At 42.8% G+C, this 19,611-nt stretch overlaps 2 protein-coding genes across 2 annotated transcripts; both read left to right on the forward strand.

The window, feature by feature from the left end:
* The first annotated feature begins 898 nt into the window (after positions 1 to 898).
* Positions 899 to 5,477, forward strand: LOC146521804 (5,6-dihydroxyindole-2-carboxylic acid oxidase-like). Its single transcript, XM_085152865.1, has 7 exons — positions 899 to 1,491; positions 1,637 to 1,959; positions 3,467 to 3,671; positions 3,786 to 3,953; positions 4,049 to 4,228; positions 4,310 to 4,456; positions 4,544 to 5,477. Exons 1-7 carry the CDS (start codon positions 1,137 to 1,139, stop codon positions 4,729 to 4,731), a joined length of 1,566 nt encoding a protein of 521 aa, XP_085008991.1. The 5' UTR covers positions 899 to 1,136; the 3' UTR covers positions 4,732 to 5,477.
* Positions 5,478 to 7,184: 1,707 nt separating this feature from the next.
* Positions 7,185 to 12,105, forward strand: lurap1l (leucine rich adaptor protein 1 like). The gene is made up of 2 exons (XM_085152876.1): positions 7,185 to 7,391; positions 10,744 to 12,105. The coding sequence occupies exons 1-2, from the start codon at positions 7,185 to 7,187 to the stop codon at positions 11,131 to 11,133; spliced, it is 597 nt and encodes a 198-aa protein (XP_085009002.1). The 3' UTR covers positions 11,134 to 12,105.
* The last annotated feature ends 7,506 nt before the right edge of the window (positions 12,106 to 19,611 follow it).

A 19,611-nucleotide genomic window follows, 5' to 3' on the forward strand; every position in this document is an offset into this window, starting at 1 on the left:
GATAAGGGACTTTCAGATGGAGAAGAGTGTGCCTTAGGTTTGTGCGTGCAGTACGAGCCCTCAACAAACACTGTGTGTTTCTGTGTAAGCTCTGACTGGGACGACAAATTTCCTTGTAGGCATGTTATAACAATCTATCACGCTGAGCATTTAAAAGGCTGATTAAACCAGCAAAGTATTTATTGACCTGTTTTGAATTCAGATTTTAAATTTCCATGCATGACGTGCATGGAAATAGGAACCTGTTGCATTGTTATTTATTCTGATTTAAAACACAGAGACATTTTTGCATTTCTCAAAGACTTTTTCTTGCGGGATAAATGCTGTTCGTGCTTTCAAGTCTCACATGCTCTGGACAGTAAAATCAGGCTCAGGTTTGGGGAAAGAAGGAGAGGGAGGGTGGAGGCGCCTTCCTGAGAAGTCAAATGACCTGAAATATGATCACTTTAGCAAACCTCTGAGGCGAGATTAAATTCCAGTGTCACACACACTAGGCTGAATTTCTTCAACACGCTGAAAATCTTTTTTTATTATTATTTTAACTCTCCAAACATCTATTCCTTTGCTAAAGGATTTGTGAGGGGGAACTATTACTTCATAGCTAATTAATTTTCATACAGTGCTCATAAAAGCCACTGAGACGTTACACTGTGCGTGTGGAAGTAGTCATTTATCATAATTTGTGTTTCTTAGAGTCGGTTATTAATTGGACTTTTTTACATTTAATGCTGTGTTTATTCGGTCGACTGTAGACATCCAGGGACTTTTTTTAGAGGAATAAAACTGTGCATGACCGGATCACACTACCTTCTCCATCCCTAGGAAATATGATGTTATGTGATGTGATCACGCGGGAGTCAGTAAATCCGGGTAGTCATGCGCTAATCCGGTATTTAAGGTCGTCGGTTCAGTGGTTTTGGGGGGGAAACAGAAGTGGAGTCTTGCGTGGGTGCATGGAAGGTGGAGGTTTACACCCACTCATTTGGCAGAGAAGAAATAACTTCTGATGTGAAGTGATGCAAGTGTATTTTGGGGGAAAGTAATTAGTTCAGGTTTGTACTCGAAGTCAGTCAGTAAAAACAGACTCGAAACCAGCCGTGCGTAAAACTTTGGCAGCGACTTTTCTTTTTTGGATAATGTGGCAGTTCTGCTTTTTGGTGATTGTGGGCGCGGTGGTTGTGAGCGCTCAGTTCCCCAGAGAGTGTGTGACTCCAGAGGGTCTCAGGAGTGGACAGTGCTGCCCGTCGCCCTCTGGACTGCCTAATGACCCGTGTGGCTCCAGCACCGGGCGTGGACAGTGTGTGCCGGTGGCGGTGGACACACAGCCGCATGGGCCTCAGTACCCGCACGACGGACGGGATGATCGGGAACGATGGCCCAGCCGTTTTTTCAGCCGTACCTGTCAGTGTAACGGAAACTTCAGTGGTCATAACTGCGGCCGCTGTAAACACGGATTGACCGGGCCCAACTGTGACCAAAGAGTTCCTGTTGGTAAGTGCAAACAAAAGCTGCCAAAAATGTACCAATTACGCACATCTCGGGTTTTAAAAACTGATTTCCAATCAGCGCGTGACCGGTTGAGCTAATATGTTTGTTTGTTTGTTTGTTTGTTTTCTCCAATGCTATAATCCTCCAGTGAGAAGAAACGTGATGCAGCTCAGCGCGGAGGAAAAGCGTGCGTTCGTGAACGCGCTGGACCAGGCCAAGCGCACGGTGCACCCCGATCTGGTGATCGCAACGCGGCACTATCCGAGCATCTTTGGCCCTGACGGGAACACCACGCAGTTTGAAAACGTCTCCATCTACAATTGCTTCGTTTGGTCCCACTATTACTCCGTCAGCAAGACCTTCCTGGGCGCGGGGCAGGCCAGTTTTGGGGGCGTGGATTTTTCGCACGAGGGCCCCGGTTTCCTGACCTGGCACAGGTACCACCTGCTCCAGCTGGAGCGAGACATGCAGGTGAGATAGTGCAGATAATTAGATCTATAACAGCGTACACTGTAGTGTTGCAGATGCCATTAGGGTGTTTTTAACTCAAATTTGAAAAAGAAAAAAAAACTAACTGATTTTGTTGCCTGAGAGTCGCTAATCATCACTTAATTGTTTATCGACATCTTTAATTTACCAGTTCAACACCGACAAATGTCCTTCTTGCCGCCCACCACCCCACCCGCTTGTTTGTTTTGTCTAATGCGCTTCCCCGCAAACTTTAATGGCGAAGAAATCATAATTGACGAAGCAATGTCACACCTTAATAAGCGAGCAGCGCGCAAAATGTGACTTTAACCACTTCAAATTAGAGATTGGATTCGGTCTGCACACCCTCCATTTGGAGGAAACAGCACTGAAAGGAGCTTTGTTGAAGAGGCGTTATTAGACTTTAACGATCACGAAAGTGACACGTGGAGAATGTTAATAATCTCCTCCAGAGTCGGTGTTGCATGAATCAGTCGGGTCACAATTAAGGGCAGAGAATGAGGCTGCTGTGTGTGCTGAACCCTGTCAGTGTTGGACTCCTGCAGAGAAGCTCCTTCCTTATCCTGAGCAAGTTTCTGGTTTAAATTGGGATCCCTAATTAGTGCCTTGTTTTTTTGTTGTTCTGTTTTCATCCTCAAATCTGTCACACTGGTGAAGTTTCAGGGAAATAATAATAATAATAATGGATTGTATTTATATAGCGCTTTTCGGGGCCCTCAAAGCACTTTACAATTCCACTATTCATTCACTCTCACATTCACACACTGGTGGAAGCTCTTTTTTTCTCCAGTAAGAATTAGAATGAACTGTCTCTGCTTCTTGTCCTGCTGCATTTAAATCATATAGGTAAGAATGCCTGGATTTTAATAGTGTGGTGGGGGGGTTTCTATCTTGAACTCACTCTTTTACCCGACTGGTTTCATATCAGCAAGCATAGACTTTAAAAGTGGGATTTGGTAAGTTTTCCTTTGATAAACCACCGGAGAAGAAGAATTGAAGGAGGGAATAATTCACAGCCAAGCAGACAGACTATGTTCCTTTGAGATTCATGAATATTTTGCCCCTATAAATCCTCTATTGAAACATTTTCTTTACCTTTACGCCTTATCTTAAACTACGAGGTTTTGCATTGGAAAGTCATGAAATAAGTCGGAAGCAGAGCAAGAGCGCTGCACTGCAACTTCCTTTCACAAAGTTTCATCATTTCTGAATCCATCGTGACTTTATAGCACCGTATACCTCCCCCCAACTTCTGTCTTCATATAGACGTTCTACATAACTAAAGGGATTAAAAAGACTTCCACTAGAGCTTTCTTTTTTAGCACAAATTATTAAAAATAAACTAAACTTTAAATCAGATCAGAAAGATTGCAATACCGACTATTCAGACTGAATGCATTTGATTTGCATCACAGTCAAATACATCCTTATCCATGGTGACACACTCTAACCCAGCCATGCTTTGATTTTATTCATACTCAATACCCAGGACATGCTGCAAAACCCCTCCTTCGCCCTGCCCTACTGGAACTTTGCTATCGGGGGAAACACATGTGACATCTGCACAGATGACCTGATGGGAGCCAGGAGCAATTTTGACATGAACTCTCTGAGTTCTAACTCCATCTTCTCCCAGTGGAGAGTCGTCTGTGAGAGCGTGGAGGACTACGACACGTTGGGAACCATCTGCAACAGTGAGGCTGGAGACTGGTGATGTTGCAGTGATCTGTGGGGTTTTTTTTGTTTTGGAGTTCTTTTTGAAAATACGATAATATCCAGGTTGTTTTCCTTTCCCTCCCTCTCTCCAGGCACCGAGTCTTCTCCCATTAGAAGAAACCCGGCAGGAAATGTGAACAGGCCTATGGTCCAGCGTCTCCCGGAGCCCCAGGACGTGGCAGACTGCCTGCAGGTCAACACTTTTGACACGCCGCCATTTTACTCCACCTCCTCTGAAAGCTTCAGGAACACCATTGAAGGTCAGCGAGCACAAAGATATTTCTGTCTGTCCGTCATACAACTCTTTTCCGTTCACACACACAGCTTTTCGTGCCCTTTCGTGCTATTTTGGCAGGCTACAGCGCTCCCAAGGGGAATTACGACCCTATAGTGAGGAGCCTCCACAACCTGGCTCATTTGTTCCTGAACGGGACTGGAGGACAGACTCACCTCTCCCCGAACGACCCCATCTTCGTCCTGCTCCACACCTTTACAGACGCGATATTTGATGAATGGTTGAGGAGGCACAGCCCAGGTCTTTCAGTAGCATCTGTTTTTTAAAAACGTATTGTCCTTCATAATGGCTTTTGTGCTAATTTAAAGTGCTTCCCGACAGATGCGGCTGTGTACCCAGACCAAAATGCTCCCATCGGTCACAACAGGCGCTACAACATGGTGCCCTTCTGGCCTCCGGTGACCAACTCGGAGATGTTTGTGACCGCCCCTGAAAACCTCGGTTACTCTTACGAAGCCGAATGGCCAGGTACACATTTGACCCGCACGCCTTTAATCTCGCCTTCAGAGAAATGCTCAGATGACCTGTAATCATTGTTTACTCCTGCCTTCCCAGGTGGAAATTTCACCCTGAGTGAAATCATAACCATGGCCATAGTTGCTGCCCTTGTGGTCGTCGCGGTCGTTTTCGCTCTCACCACGTGTGCTGTGCGTGCCCGGTCTCGCAGGAAGGAGGGCCACCAGCCTCTGCTCGGGGATCAGTACCAGCGCTACGATGATGAGAAAAGCCAATCTGTTGTATAAACGCTCTCTCTCTCACACACACACAGACACACACAAGCCCCACTTTAAAGCGCCTCTTTGTCTCACAGTGACGCGCTTGTGTGGTTTGTTAAAGTCTGAATCTGTTCTCACTAGAACATAAAATCATCTCTTTTGTTGCTGCATTTGTGCGTCTATATTTACAAATAGTGCAGATGTAAATATTGACTTTTACATTTCCTACTTACTGAAGACTTTTTATAATGCCCAGCGTCACCCCTCCAGGACCCTGAATTTGATCAGTGGTTTAAAAAAAAGGCCTTAAATCAGGAATTACATATCAAGATCAGCTGACTTCTAAGTTCAGTGTTTGCTGATTCACTTAACAAAAAGGGGGCACACCTGAAAGGAATGTGCCAGTGAGCGTTTTACATCAATTTAAAGTAATGAAGGAAGTAATACTTCTTGAACATGACTATCATTTTTCTAACTGCATTCTCTACATCATCCCCTGAGTTTATCTGACTTCTTAGGTTCGCTTGGTTTAGCTGCACAATGCCAGAAAAGGTATATTTCATCAAAGTGCCCATGCAATTAAGCCATATTACCCACAAGGGGGTGCTGTAGTTTAATTTCTAGAACTCTGCAGGACCTACTGAACGTTCAATAGATAGATATGCTTTTTTATGATGTGTTAAGTTACTGTTTCACCTGACTTGAAATGTTGCTAATAAATGAAGAAGTAGACGGAAAATAAAGCAGAGTGGTGATTTAGATCAAATGTAAAAGAGTGTCAAGAGTCTTTATTTTCTGTCTTTTTAGCTGAAACACATGTTTCATAAAATAGTTGAAAAATGTAATTTATACTTTTGTATTTTTACATAAATAATTCTGTTGAACTTAGGGGCTTTACATTAAATAGTTTGGCATCTGGGAATCATTTATGCTACTTAAGGGTGTGAACAATGCAGGCCCACGGGAAAATCACAGAATTTGATGTGGAACAAATACAGTGTAGAAAATTGGCATAGATAGCAGTGGGCATGGATTTCAGGCTCATTTGCTGCCCTGCGTCCTCGTGCAGATGGTGTTACGCGATAAGCGGCACTGCCCACGAGGCTAAACACTGTTTGCATTGAGTTTTTTGCAAAGCAGTGAAACAAATGTTTAGACTTTTTGTGAAACGTCTTGAAATGTCATGAAACCATGACGCTTTCTTTCCAGGCTCCTTAGACACTCATGACCTGGATGATTGAGAATCTATGCAGAGATGTATTTAAACTCTTTACTCAAGAAAAAAACTAGAAGAAGTTAGCTTCAGCTGCTTCATTATTCACAAAGGGTGTTTAGTTTTTACACCAGATGGCCTTCTTGATAAGAGCCCCAGAGGCCTTGGGTGACACCATGGATCTTTTGCTTGTTAGCCAAGTGTGTAAACCCCTGTACTATGGAGCCACTAATCCTAATAAGTGCCCTAATATTACAAAGGTTTTAGCATTAAAATATACTTAATGCTTAAAGTCTCCACAGAGACCCAAGTCTCCTTTGTTGTTGGGTCAGGAAGTCTGACAAATCAAACATGTCACGAGGGGTACAACATGGACCTACTTGTTGTAGTGACCCCTCGTGACAAGGGAGCAGCCTAACAGTAATCTGGCATGGTGTTGTGTGCGTGTGTCGTCCCTGTGTCTGACAAAAACCTTTACACCGAGCAGCAGGTATACCATCGCCTCAACATCCTACACTGTCGCATACATATGACACAAACAATGCTATAACGACCCCCATACACATTGAGGTGGTACTCAATTGTAATGGAAAATGACCAAAACCAAGCAGAGCAGACTCAAGCTGAGTAGTCGCTAAGGAGAAAAGCCATTATATTTTCAGGGGGGGCAGTAACCATGCCCTCCACCCCTCTGGACACGCCCCTGCTACAACTTCATTTATCACTTCTAGCAACTGTCTTTTATTACACTTATAGGACCAGTTGACTGTGACTAGTTTCCCTTGACAACACGAGCTCAGCTTGTCCAGGGGGTCACGAGGTGAGAAAATAAAGAGAAATATAAGACTTTGCAAAAAGTTATTCATAATAAAAATTTTAACAGTCATGCTTATTTTCTTTGTGGGCTTTTGCCACCGCATTTGAAAAATAATATCCTGGAAACACCTCTGCTTTTTTATTTCTCTCGCTCTTTCGTCTCACCTGTAGGGTGTCTGGTTTCAGAGGAAGCTCCCCCAATGGGAGGGTCCGCGCGTTGTCGTTAAACTGTCCATTCACGAGCTTAAATGGGAGGTCTGTTGCTGTGGCAGCGGTGCGTTTAGCGTCACAGCGAAGAAGCTGAGATGAGCGCGCGCCTTAAAACTTTTATTAGCATACTTTGACTCCACTCCTCTCTGATTAAAGCTCGCGCGAACAGCCCGCCAGGCTGTGGGAATATAACCTCCGTGGTCGCAGATAACTGCCCTGACTGCGTGTGTGACACCCCGCGATGGAGGAGGACAACAGCGTCATGCGAGACTTGAAGGACATAGAGACGAAGTTGGGCCGAAAAGTTCCGGACAGTCTCTTTCGCTCTCTCGCCGGAGGGAAACATGACAAGTCCGCAGCGCCGCATTTAGGGAACTGCAAATGTTGCGCTAACTCTGCGGACATAAAAAGACTGGAAAGCAAAATGTTGTTTCTCAAACAGGAGATGGTGAGTGTATTGTCTGAGCTCTATAGTAGCTTGCAAACAGTTTAATAGTCTTCTCTTTAAAGCTTAATTTCAGGTGTTGTAAGTAATATTTTAATAATTACTTTGAGATAAATGTGGTGGCATCGTTGTTTACTGCCAGGGTGGTCCTGTTTCTTCTGTTGCGTTCAAGGACCTTACCTAGACACAATAGCATTACCTGAGCTCCAGGTATAACCATTAACTGTGAACGACTGTCACAGGGGCAGATGAGAGCCGTTCACACTGTGCAGCTGGCAGAGGACTGTTTGTGAACTCCCGTCACCTCAGGGCGCTCGCCCCCCCCCCTGTCGAATGATCCAGACCACTGCAGTTGTGCAGCTGTAATTATCTCCCCATGCTTGCATAGTTTTATCTGCGATCACTCAAATTGTTCTCAAATGTCCCTGGAATGTCCTGCTAGTCTCAAACTCCGACAGAGTCGCAGCAACGCGCCATTTTAAAAAGGTCAAGACTGGTATTAGGAGACCCGAGCAGATGGTGTGTCATAGCCAGCAGACTGACCCGCTGCCACAGATCTCGCTCTGATAGGATTAGTTTATTAAAGATTACTGTAAGGACAATAGTAGATCTGTAATTGGCTTTTTTAGACTTAAATGACACCTTTTGCTGGCAGTTATTTTGTTATGCAAGCATCCTGTAAAAGAAAAAAGTACTAAATTAATTTATTTTAAATGAACTGAGTGTAATCCCAACTGTGACTGGTCTCTCATTTCAGCCACTAATCCAATCAGCCCACTTCCTGCGTGCACACTCACAAGTTTGTGCCAAGAAAGTAGCATTTAGCTTTTCTGTTGCATTATTTGCGAGCCCAAACTAATCAAAGGCTTATCAAAGGAGCAAATTAACTGTAAACGGCAGTCCCGCCAGGCCTGTTTGGGGTTTTGTATCACAAATCGTGTTTTGCATCCGGCGCAGACAAAAACTGTGCTGCACTAATTGTGTTTTTGATATTCATTTTGTGATAGAGACCCAGTGGTGCCATCCTATTAACACAACATAGCTGCTTGGCCTATAATTCTGGTGTAACTCCATCTGCTGAGCTTCTGTGTGTGTGTTTGTGCATAAGGCAGGTGGTTATACTTGCAAAACAAACACACCGGCAGCAATGTGAGCCAAATGAAGGGTGGTTACAAATCCACTCTAAAGAAAGGCTGTTGTGTCAAAGCAGCTGTCTGGAACAGTCTACCAACCCTGTCTGCCTTCATCTGCCTCAGAGTGTTTTCACTGTAGCAGGATGTTGCAGCTGCCCGTTTACCAATTTTCATTCAGACCGGGCGTTTGTCACCAAGTAGACGCAGGGGGAATCCCTTTTGAATGACTCCATAGGCAGTTCCATCCACCCTCAATAGCATGGTTTGTCAGGGCAGGAAGTTTAGTCAATGGCCATACTGTGTAAAGTAGGCATCGTTCATCCATTGTCCTGAATAAAAACTGTCTCTTGGCTGTGATTTGACACGCGTACAAGTCGTTTTTCCGGTGTCACATGACCCAACAATGACTTGAGTAGATTGTGTTTTCTCTGACTAATTTATCTGTGGGGGAGAGTACTATTTCTGAGACCAGGAATGATCCTTGAACCTTGTTGCTTACAGTAGCAATACTGACACTGCTCGTTTTTAGTTGTTTTCTTGGCTTCCACTTTACTTATGAGCTCTATTTCTTGCACTGTTAGTGGACTTTGACTCTGTCTTTATTGTCACGCCACAGCTACTGGCAAGAAGTAGTCTAATGCCTGAATTACGCTTCAGCGCGAAATCTACGCCATAATCTTCCAGACCAGTCGGACTCATCTGTGTTGACCGGACATGTAGTTACATTTCTCAGGAGGTCCCTTCAGGTTACCTGGAAGGTTACAACATGAGGTTAAAAGGAGTTTCCAGTTACGACTTCGATTTTCCTCAGAAGTCTAAATCTGGCATAACTCATATCTGTCTGTTTATCTACAGATTTAAATAGGGTGCTGGTGTTGCTCACGTGGCTGTTACAGGTTACGTAATTGCTGGGTCATTTGCTCCAGTTCTGTCATTATAAATGCTAAGAAGTACACTTTTCGCTACTGTGTTTGTTGCTGTTTTGAACGCATAACTGTTAGGCAATTACAACTAAATAAAATACTCTACAAGCTCCCCTGCAGTGTGGTCAGAACAGTCAGACAGTTGAATCTGGAATACCATCTTTGCTCTGTAGATGATGAGAAAATAGTGGGACCAACAGACAAGTCACACAGTAGAAGAAGAATATACTGGCTGGGTAGAAAATAATTTGGTATGTGAGGTCAGAAGCATGATAAGACTTTGCAAATGTCATTTTAAGTCATCCCACAACTCTTTGTCTCAAGCTGAGCAAAGAGCAAGACTGCTAGAACCCAACAGAGATTTTTATGACCAATGCCGATATCTGCTGATTTAAAAATCTGATCTGTCGGGCACATGAAATGTAAACAGATTTCTCAGACATTTATCATGTGTAGTTATTTATGAATCCTCACTAAGATGATATGACCGTGCGCTTTAAAAATAGTCTTGTTTTGTTGTCACAACAAGTAATGGATAACTCGTTTACCTGACTTTGGTCAGATCAGCTGGTAACTGTTTATGGCGTTTCAAACAAAGGCTCTAAACACTAGTGACATATTTAAAAAGGGAACTTCTTCCTTTTAGTAACAGAAGTATTTGAACTAAGACAAACAATGCCTTTAAAAAAGATTAAATCAGTTACTAGTAAAATAAAAGTAGGTAAGTTATAGAGGCCTGGATGACCTCCTGTATTCCCCAACCAGTTGTCAAGTTGTTGCTGGGTGAAATCGGTACGAAGGTCCTACATCAAAAACCTTTTTGTGATTGCTTCGGTCACTAGCAGATTGCCTGTAGTTTGTATGGAAAATGCCAACATGTATGCCAACAGCTACCGAATACCCTAGGCACATTTTGCAAGTGTTTGTAGACAAGTTGAAGTTTTTCATACAAACTACAGTGGCCACTGCAATCTGCTAGTGGCCAGAGTAATCACAGGATGGTTTTTCATGCAGCCCTCTATACCTTGTTACAACTAATTTGAGCTTGCAAATTGACATCAAGTTCGAGCAATCGCCCACAAACCAACTGGAGATCGTCAACCAGTCTCTAGGCATATGTGACAGGGTCTAATATTACAAGGTGTAGGTTAATTTTTCTTTCCCCCTTTAAGTTAAGCTTACCCACTGCTTACATTAGCCATGTATTTAGAGAACAGACATATTGATCTGTTAACCATATTTCCTGAAATGCGAAATGCAGTGACCTTACTTGAATGTTTATTTTTCTCCATAAAACAGGCAAATCTGCGAGCCATTGACGTAAAGCTCATGCAGCAGCTTATGTCCATCAACGAGGGCATCGAGTCCATCCGCTGGATGATAGATGACAAAGGCAGCGTCGCCAGCCATGACGGCAGCCTGACCGGCAGCTTATACAGCCTGTCGGACAGCCAGGACGGCGCCTCGCTGCGAGGAAGCTTCAATAGTTTGAACGATGGTAACAGTGACGGCCTGGATGGTCTGTCTGTGGGTAGTTACCTGGACACACTAGCAGAGGACCTCCCGGATGAACCCTCGCCTACGGACCTTGATTGTTTTGTGGATAAAACGGTGATCGACGGCGACGCCTTTGCCAAATCGCCTTTGAAACTCAGGGTGGAGTCGGATGAATACTACTGCTTTGGATAATAATGATAAGCTACATGTGGCGATTACAGAGGGACTTCTGTAATTTGCGAAGAATGGTTTTCAAAAGTATTCTTCACTTTTAAAACAAAATGCTAAATTGTAGCGAGATGTTAGCAAGTCTTACCTTACGTTTTACTTTCCTGACTCTGTCGAAACGACGCGCCTCTTCAAACCGTTCATGCTTAATATTCATGTCTTAACACTTTAAACGCAGGTTAATTGAAAGGGTGTTTTATCATGATTCAAAGTTATAGTTGTTTTCAACTCACTGGGTGTATCCGTCACACTTTTTAGCCTAAAAGTATTTTCAAAGGTGGGTGTGGAAAAAGTAGAAACATCAGCTGAACAGCCGATTATACTCAGTATCTGTGGAAAACCCGACTCTGAGTTTGCGTCAGGTCAACCACAATCAGCTGATCCGAGAAACGGACTAGATTGGGATTTAGCAGCCATTTGGAAAATTGGACATTTCATGCTGAGCGATTCTCGAGGTAAAACAGTTTCAAGTGGCAAAGTGATTAGTCTAAGTGTCACAGCAAGTGCACTTTGCTTCCATGCCAAATCCTGAGCTCCACTGCTGTATGTGTGAAACTTTTAGTTCTGCTTTTTATTGTTTTTGTTTTGTTTACCGACAGGAGTTCCCAAGTCAAACTCTGCTCAGCAGTAGTAGTTAAAGCGTGTAGCCTAAAACACAAGAGATTCGTTGCACACTTAAAGCTCAGATTCTTGACTGAAAACCAAAGCAGTTTGATTGTCTCATAGATCATTTAGGCCCTGCTTTAACAGCAGATGGGAGGTTTATAAATGGTGGACATATGTGGGACACGTGTTTTGCTCTGTGGGCAGATTTTAAATTCACTGTTGTTAAAGAACGGTTTAACGAGAGCGATACACCGCTGTACATAAATGTGTTATTTTTAGCTTTAAAGCTCCTGTGTTGACGTATCTGACGTTTGTATTCGCCTGCTTTTTTTAAAGCAAAAACTGTTTTTTGTTGTTTTGTTTTTATTTGATTGCTGATGATCTGTTGTGGAAAATGAAATAATATATTGTGATTTTTCTTGCTCATTGTGCTAAGTTGTTTTGTTTTTTCTTTAAGCAAAGAAACTTCTAAGTATGATGCATTGTGAACCTTTAGGTCCCGTTTTTAGAAACAAACATCATTTTGGGATCCAAATGAGATGGAACGTGAACAGTGCACAGTGCTCTCCTTTTTTAGCTGATTGAAGTTGAGAATAATCTCTTAATAATGAGGTCAGACTCCGTGGTGCCCCGTGTAATGTGCCGTGGAAAATTACCCTTGTTAATTCACATTGTTAAAAACTCTAAATTGGGCAAATAGCTGTTTATTTGTAGCCTTTAAAATATCCAAGCTGTTAACAAAGGAGTGTTTGGAGTCATTTGGCTGGCATAAACTAGCGTTATTAAAGATGACAAATCAAGCTGCCAGAAACTCACGAGTATCTGTCATCTGGCTGGAATGACTGGACTGCGTCACTTGAGAGTAACTAAGGCAAACAAAGACGAGACGGAGCTATTGCTGAAATGCCAGACATGCAGAATCACTGACGGGCTGTTATGTTATTCTCATTTGCAATGCATCGCGCTGGCTCCTTATCTTTCATGTGATAATTGCAGGTCCAGACGAGCTATAGAGGGAAAGTCTTCATGGGAAAGATGAGAACCCTGCTCTCATTGGCCTGCAAATGAATGAGTAGCCTTTGCCCACTGTACTTCAGTAGTTGTTACACTCGCTTGGAAATGCTGCCTTGCACCCTTTGTCCACAGAGCTCCATGTGCGCTGTGACGAATGCTGTTTAGGGTGTTTACTAAACAGTGGCAGCAATCTCAAGATTGGACACAAAGGACACTTTTAAGTGTTGCATTAGGTCCAGACAGATATAATCACTGCATCCAGGCACATTAAGCATGCTTTTAACTTTGTCTCGCTCCAAGTGCAAAGCAGCTTTATTTGGTTTTACGCTGCCTTATCTCTACCACCCAGAGGCTTCGGCGTAGCTAAAGACCCCTGTAAAGCTGAACCGGGCTGATTCCATTAAAACCAAAAGATCCGCGTAAATAACAGCGTGACCTTCCATATCAGCAATTCAATTAAAAACACAAACTATTCTCTAAACTTTCCCAAATGTAATGTCCCAAAAAATGTATCCATGTAATGACAACTGATAGCTCATTACTTGCAGGGAAACTGTTGAGACTAGAGTTAGTGGCCGTGAAAGAATTGGACCTACCGAACAGGTTCTGTCAGTTTATGCTGAATGAGTCTGAGTCAGAGTGTTGCATGGTACACTACACATGAACGGGAGCTGCCATTTGCCCATTTTCTGTGGTCTTAACAAGTGTACGTTTGCCACGTGAAAGGGACCACCAGTTGATGGAGCTTTTAAGATAAAGACAGCTGCCGTCTTTCAGCGCAGCATGCAAGACTCAAACCTTCATCAAGAGTAAACTTAAGCCCATCGTCATACTTCATTTCCTCTTGATGCCAACATGTAATGACATCTTTAGAAATTTAAGCAAGGAATGCTGCTGTCAGTGCTTTATTACAGTCAAGTTTGCAGATTCTGGGGGTGAATGACACCAAGGCTTTGCAGAAAATAAACAAGAGGAAAATCGGCTGCAGTCGCCCATGTTCGGGGGGAAAAAGTACAAAACAATGATTTATTCATTCCCTCAGTTAGTCCTCCGTTACTTCACTTGTGCACATATAATTCCACCGCCGTACAGTCGAGACAGCAGCTTCCAACGGGGATCCATTAGCAAATTAGACACTGGGGTTGGACCTGTGCCACAAGATGAAGGGAAACCAATACTGTCTGGTATCTGGGAAACTGTCACCACGGTACCAAATGAGGATACAGGATATGGGTACTGGAATGGGGTTCAGGGGGTGGGGAGGGATCAAAAGAGCCGGAGACGACGCGCACCCCTCAGACGGGAAGCGGCACATACAGGCTAAACATGTCGCCTTATTTTATTCTACTTTAATTAGCTTTTCTCTCTGCGGCTGTTTACTTTGTATCAGAGTGCTGGAAGTTCTTCTGCAACTTTATATCAACTGGAAAAGTTGTATATGAATAAATATCAGTGCTAAAATAATCTATTTTTTTTATACCAGGCTGTAGAATGAATGTGAATCGGTGGGATGTGGAGTCACACTTGTGGTGGACAGTAGTGCTTTAAGTTATCTTTTCTCTTTTTTTTAGCTCTATTACAATAGCAGGCAAGAGGAGCTCCATGCTGGGAAGTAATGAAGCTGTGGAAAAGTTTCTGTAGGAAAAATCACTTAATGAATGTCAAGGTCTGCTGTAATGTTTTCCCTCACATGGCATTTTCTGCAGTGCCGATGGGATGATGGCACGCAGATTCATTCTCGTTAGATTATTCTTTGCTTTAAAGTCAGATAAACTTTCAAGAGAAGGTCTTGAAGGAGCTTCGTTGGCCATCTGCCACGCTGTGAATCTGTGAATTGTTCTAAAAAGGCTTTGTGAAACTTGGCCACTCTTGGGATCTGCTATGTTCACAGCACAAGATGCTTGAAACTGTTTCCGTCGCTGCAAATAATAGATGTTAACGATGGCTGTCTGCGCCCTCTTAAATTACTCTGCTGGCATTTAGAGAAGTGCCCTTTGGGAGCTTCTGTAAACATCACATAGGAACATCGGAGAAACCCAAATACAGCAATTGGACAGCTTGAGAACTTGTTGCCCTCCAGGCTGGTCAGGCTGCATTCCAGTCATAATTAAGCCAGAGCTGAGTTATGAAACTTGATGCAGAGTGCGCTAAAGCAATAACTCGGATGCAGAGCTGGATTTCTTCCTTTAACAGTCCAAAAAAAGTGTTGGCATTGGCAAAGGATGCACGCTAAATACAGGGAGTGCTTGGTTACTTATCAGATGTGCAACTACAAAGATTAGAACAGTAACCCATGAGACCTAATCTGCACTCTGCTGTTCAGGAATCTCACTGGATGTAACAAATTACCCCTAATTCACCGTAGTGTTTTACTGGTACAGTGAACCTCAATTTGTTTATTTTTCAACTCAACTCTTTTCTACACTTCTAGTTGCTTTTATAATTAGGGGTTTTTTTTTTACTACTTTAGAGTAAATCTGGTGACGCCATTACTCATTATCTTCAGAAACTCCCACCTGTCAGTCAAACACAGATACTGTAAAACACTGACGTATGTTCTGGGCCCGAAAAATGGCTAAAAACCTGCATTCTGTCTGAAGGCCGTTAGATGGCGATAGTTGTGGTTTCAGAAAAATGTCCAGTCCTATATTAGTCTATGAGAAATCAGCTTTCTGAATTGACCTCTGGAAACACTTACCTGATGAATTTATGGGCTAACTCATTCATTTTGGGACGTACTGAATAAAAAAAATTAAGACTTTTTAAAAAATAACTATTGGTCATACTGTGTTTATAAATGGAGGCTTATCTGTGATTTGAAACCAAAGGGTACAGTTTCACAGTCACAAGTGCCCCGCTCATTTCAACACTTCAGAATCAGATGTCCAAAACCAATAAGAGAAAGTACAATAGCTCCGCCCACTTTTTATGCTGTCTGTGCAATCAAAGCTTTGATACAATTTAAGTGGACGGGTTGTAAAAATGCTGGGGTGGGGGGATAAATTGGCTGTTGTTGCCAAAGCAGTTGTTTGCACTAGGTAGTATGTGCATGTTTATCTTTGCTGTAAAGTTTGATATTTTAACATGAGCGTCTATGGGGAGTGACTCACGTTAGAAGCTGTCCTCAAGTGGCCATTTGAGGAACTGCAGTTGTTGGCTTCAGATTTTTAAGTTGATTTAAACTGAAATTGAAACTGATAAGATTTATTTATTTATATTTCTAATCAGTAGTATATCATTAAAAAGTACAAAATACTACTTTCAGCAGCTGGTCCCTTATTTAGAAGCGATGGGAAGCTCCACATGCTTGGTTAGAGAGACTGTTTTAATCTATTTTTTTACACTGGATGCCTTCCTGATGCAGTTCCAGGTGGATTTATGTCTCCGTCTGAGATTAAAGTGGGAATCGTTTGCAACCAGCACATCTACAAGCCTAAAATGATAAAATACTCCACCAGTAAAATTAGCCTAAGTCGTTGAAAGCTAACATAGTGTAGATCCAAAACATAAAAACTCCCTAGTTCGAGATGAGGAGGAGATGCAAATTTCTTGGAGGGTTGTATCAGGAAGGGCATCCCACCTAAAAATTTGCCAAATCAAATATGCAGATTCATCTGCTGGCATGACCCATTATGAGTAAGGGAGCAGCTAAAAGAAAGATTAAGTTTAAATCTTAGCCTAAACTGACATTGACTTAGTCTGAATTAAGGATCTATGCCTCATTCAATTTAAAATACATTAATACCACTAACAATCAAGCCTGACTCTATACTTCCTGCATGAGCTCACAGCTTATTGGATTAGACTTAGATGGCTCATAGTAGTATCTCACAACCAAGCCAAATCTGTTAAAAGTTGAGGTTTCTAACTGATTTTACACATCTTTTATTAACACCTAGTAGCTACTAACAACTGCTCCTGATAACAGAAAATGAAAATAGCTGAAAACTAGCTAAAAGAACCAGAATCATTGGTTTTTGAATGTTGTTATACTGACTCATACTGGTTGTGAAAGAATTCCTTTTTTTTTTTACACAGGCACAAACTGGTAGAACCAGTTTTACCCTATGACCACCTCTAATGTCAACATGTCTCAACTGTTAAGGATGTATTCCACTGAATGAAATCCTTTCCTTTGTACTGGGAACTAAGGATTGGCTAATTAGTCATCAGTAACCACAAATTGTAACCTTTATCCCGCTGACTGATTCACCTGCATTTTACTCATGACATCTTAAGTGCTATATAAAATACGTCACATAAAAACAACCGCCCCTCTTCTTTTTTCTGTGGTTTAGTCATTTCTTTCTGTATTCTCTCTACCCAGCCTGTTCTTTGCCTTCATTACTCGTTTTGTCTTACGATATATGGGGTTGCCCAGTGACTGCCTGGCTGCGGTTGATGCATTTTTGGATCGGGTGCCTTTTCCTGACCACTCGGCAGCAGCCTGAGCCGTTGAGCCAGCTGAGATTAAACAGCAGGCTAAATAAGCCGGGAACCTTCGGCAGATAGAGAGAACAGAACAAAACAAACGTCTATCCCATTTGATCTCCCCTTTTTTCACTCCCCCTTTGCTCTTTCTATCCAGGCCAGGAAGCCTTTCCGTGACTATATTAGGAATCAAAGAGACTTGTACAGAAGGCACTGACCCCGTCAGGGCGTTTGAACTTTTGCTTTGCTCTCCCGATAGCGAGCTCGTGAGTCACGGAGGAGACTGAAAGAAAAAATATGTGGTATTCATTTTTGCTTTGAAGTTTACAGAAGTCGTAGCGTTTCTCATTACTTCGGTCTATTTTGCCTTTGAGATAAACCTCAGCCAGTCAGCGTGTTTGATTTGTAATGTGAACAAAGTAGCCGTGCAGCTGGAAACAGACACAAACAGGCTACACTGAGTTATTCCCACATTAATTATTTCCTCGCTGGGTCGAACTAGCGCCAATAAGGAGCTCTCCTAGCGACAGGCCAAAGAGGTCAAGAATCTTTTCAAGTGTTTCCTGGCAACAAGATGACCTTGCGCTGGGGCTTACCCTCGTTGTAGGCAAGCGTAGTTTGTTTTGTTTTTCCCCAAAATGACGGATTCGTGATCAACAGACGCTCATTGAGGCTAAATGAGGGCAGCTCAGGGTCAGCAGGAAAGCGTTACAATTGATTGACCATTGAGGTCAGGAAACCTTTATCTGATGACTTAATGATGACCTATCACCTGTATATTCACTCATCTGCTGTTTTTGATCTTTTCCCTAGTTCTGCCCATATAAGTGCTCCTCTGTCATCATTTCTGCACATGTTACACCAGATACTGGAGCTTTCTTGTCACTGTTGGATCTGTGCTCCCCTATAAACCGTCATCCTTCATGCAAAAGAGATGTGATCCTCTTGGGAAAGTACAAATTCTGCTCAATGTCCTGCAAGGAGGGATTCTCCCATGGTCTTTGCGGAGTTGCTGTAGTCGCCGCTGTGATCTGGAGTCGTGTTATAAAATTAGACAGTGAAAGAAAACAATCGTATCGCCATTTCTTCTGAAACTATACAACATCAGATATGTTGTAATGTTTGTGGCTCATCTTCGCGCATTCTTAGCTGTCATCTGCTTTTTTGTATCACATCAAATCTGCCTGTTTCTGCTCATTCTCAGTCTTTCTGCAACCCCTGTCTAACAAATCCTCACTGACAGACACACAATGCCATTAGTGTCCATCCCTTCACCTCTCTGGAGGGCCATCCAAGTTCAAACCACCAAATTTGCCACTAAAAGCTTCCTCTGCACTGCAAAGCTGGTGTAACGGGACCTTGAAGGTTTCACTCAAGTGCTTTGGTTTAAGAGGTAAAAGACCTCTAATATCCAAAGAGGGATCAGGGTGCAAACCGGCAAGGTTTCCTTGGCACCCTCTTAAAGCCCCCTCATTCAAATACACAGCTTCAATGAAAACACAGGGTCATTTCTCCTAGAGGAGGATTTGGATGCTCTCCACTGTTGAGATGTAATTTTGGTAGATTCAAATTACCCACAAGTTTGCATGCAAAGGAGAAGCAGATTTAGGGACTGTGGAAATCTGGAGAAGAGTCGGTTTCCTCGAATGACTTTTTGATTCTGACCAAAATTGTAGCCTTCCAAAATATCTCTTTCTACATTTGTCATCACCTAAAACATCACAAGCATGGTCTGATATGTTCTGAGCTATGGCAGGGATTGTACAAAATTGAATGGTCTGGAGAAAGAGAGATGAAGCGGTGGCATTGGGACGGGATTATTATGCATATCCATCCATCATCTTACTATAATACAGAAAATGAGCTGACCAACTAAAACACAATTTAGAGTCCTGCAAATGTCTCCATCTACATACGAGCGGAAAGGGGTTTTCACTCACCCCAGTCCTCCAAAATTTCAATTGCACATCACTTGAAACTGCTGAACTATGCATTAGTCGAATACTAATTGGTTGACGGGTGGGCCAAAATAGGGAACTCACTGGGAAGGAAGGAAAGGAAAAAACAAAACCAAAGGCAGTTGTTGCAGTGAACACTTTTCATTGCTTCAATGCTCTGTTTCGCTTCAGGTCTTTGTGCATTATAACGTCACTCTTTTCCACAGCTGGCTGACGGACCGATAACAGCACAAGTGAGAGTGGCCCACAGACCGGTTGTACCACATACTTTGTACACTGCCTGCAAGGACAGCAGAGCTCTCTCCGTTCCTGGACTCCCACTGCAGACAGGCTCTCGCTGTTGAACCATAAATTCCACTTAAAACTGGCACACAGTTACAACTTGAAGGTTCTTATCTATACCAGCGGACATCATGTTGCTTGGCAACCACCT

Source organism: Neolamprologus multifasciatus, chromosome 3 (assembly GCF_963576455.1).
Source record: "Neolamprologus multifasciatus chromosome 3, fNeoMul1.2, whole genome shotgun sequence".
NCBI lineage: Eukaryota > Metazoa > Chordata > Actinopteri > Cichliformes > Cichlidae > Neolamprologus > Neolamprologus multifasciatus.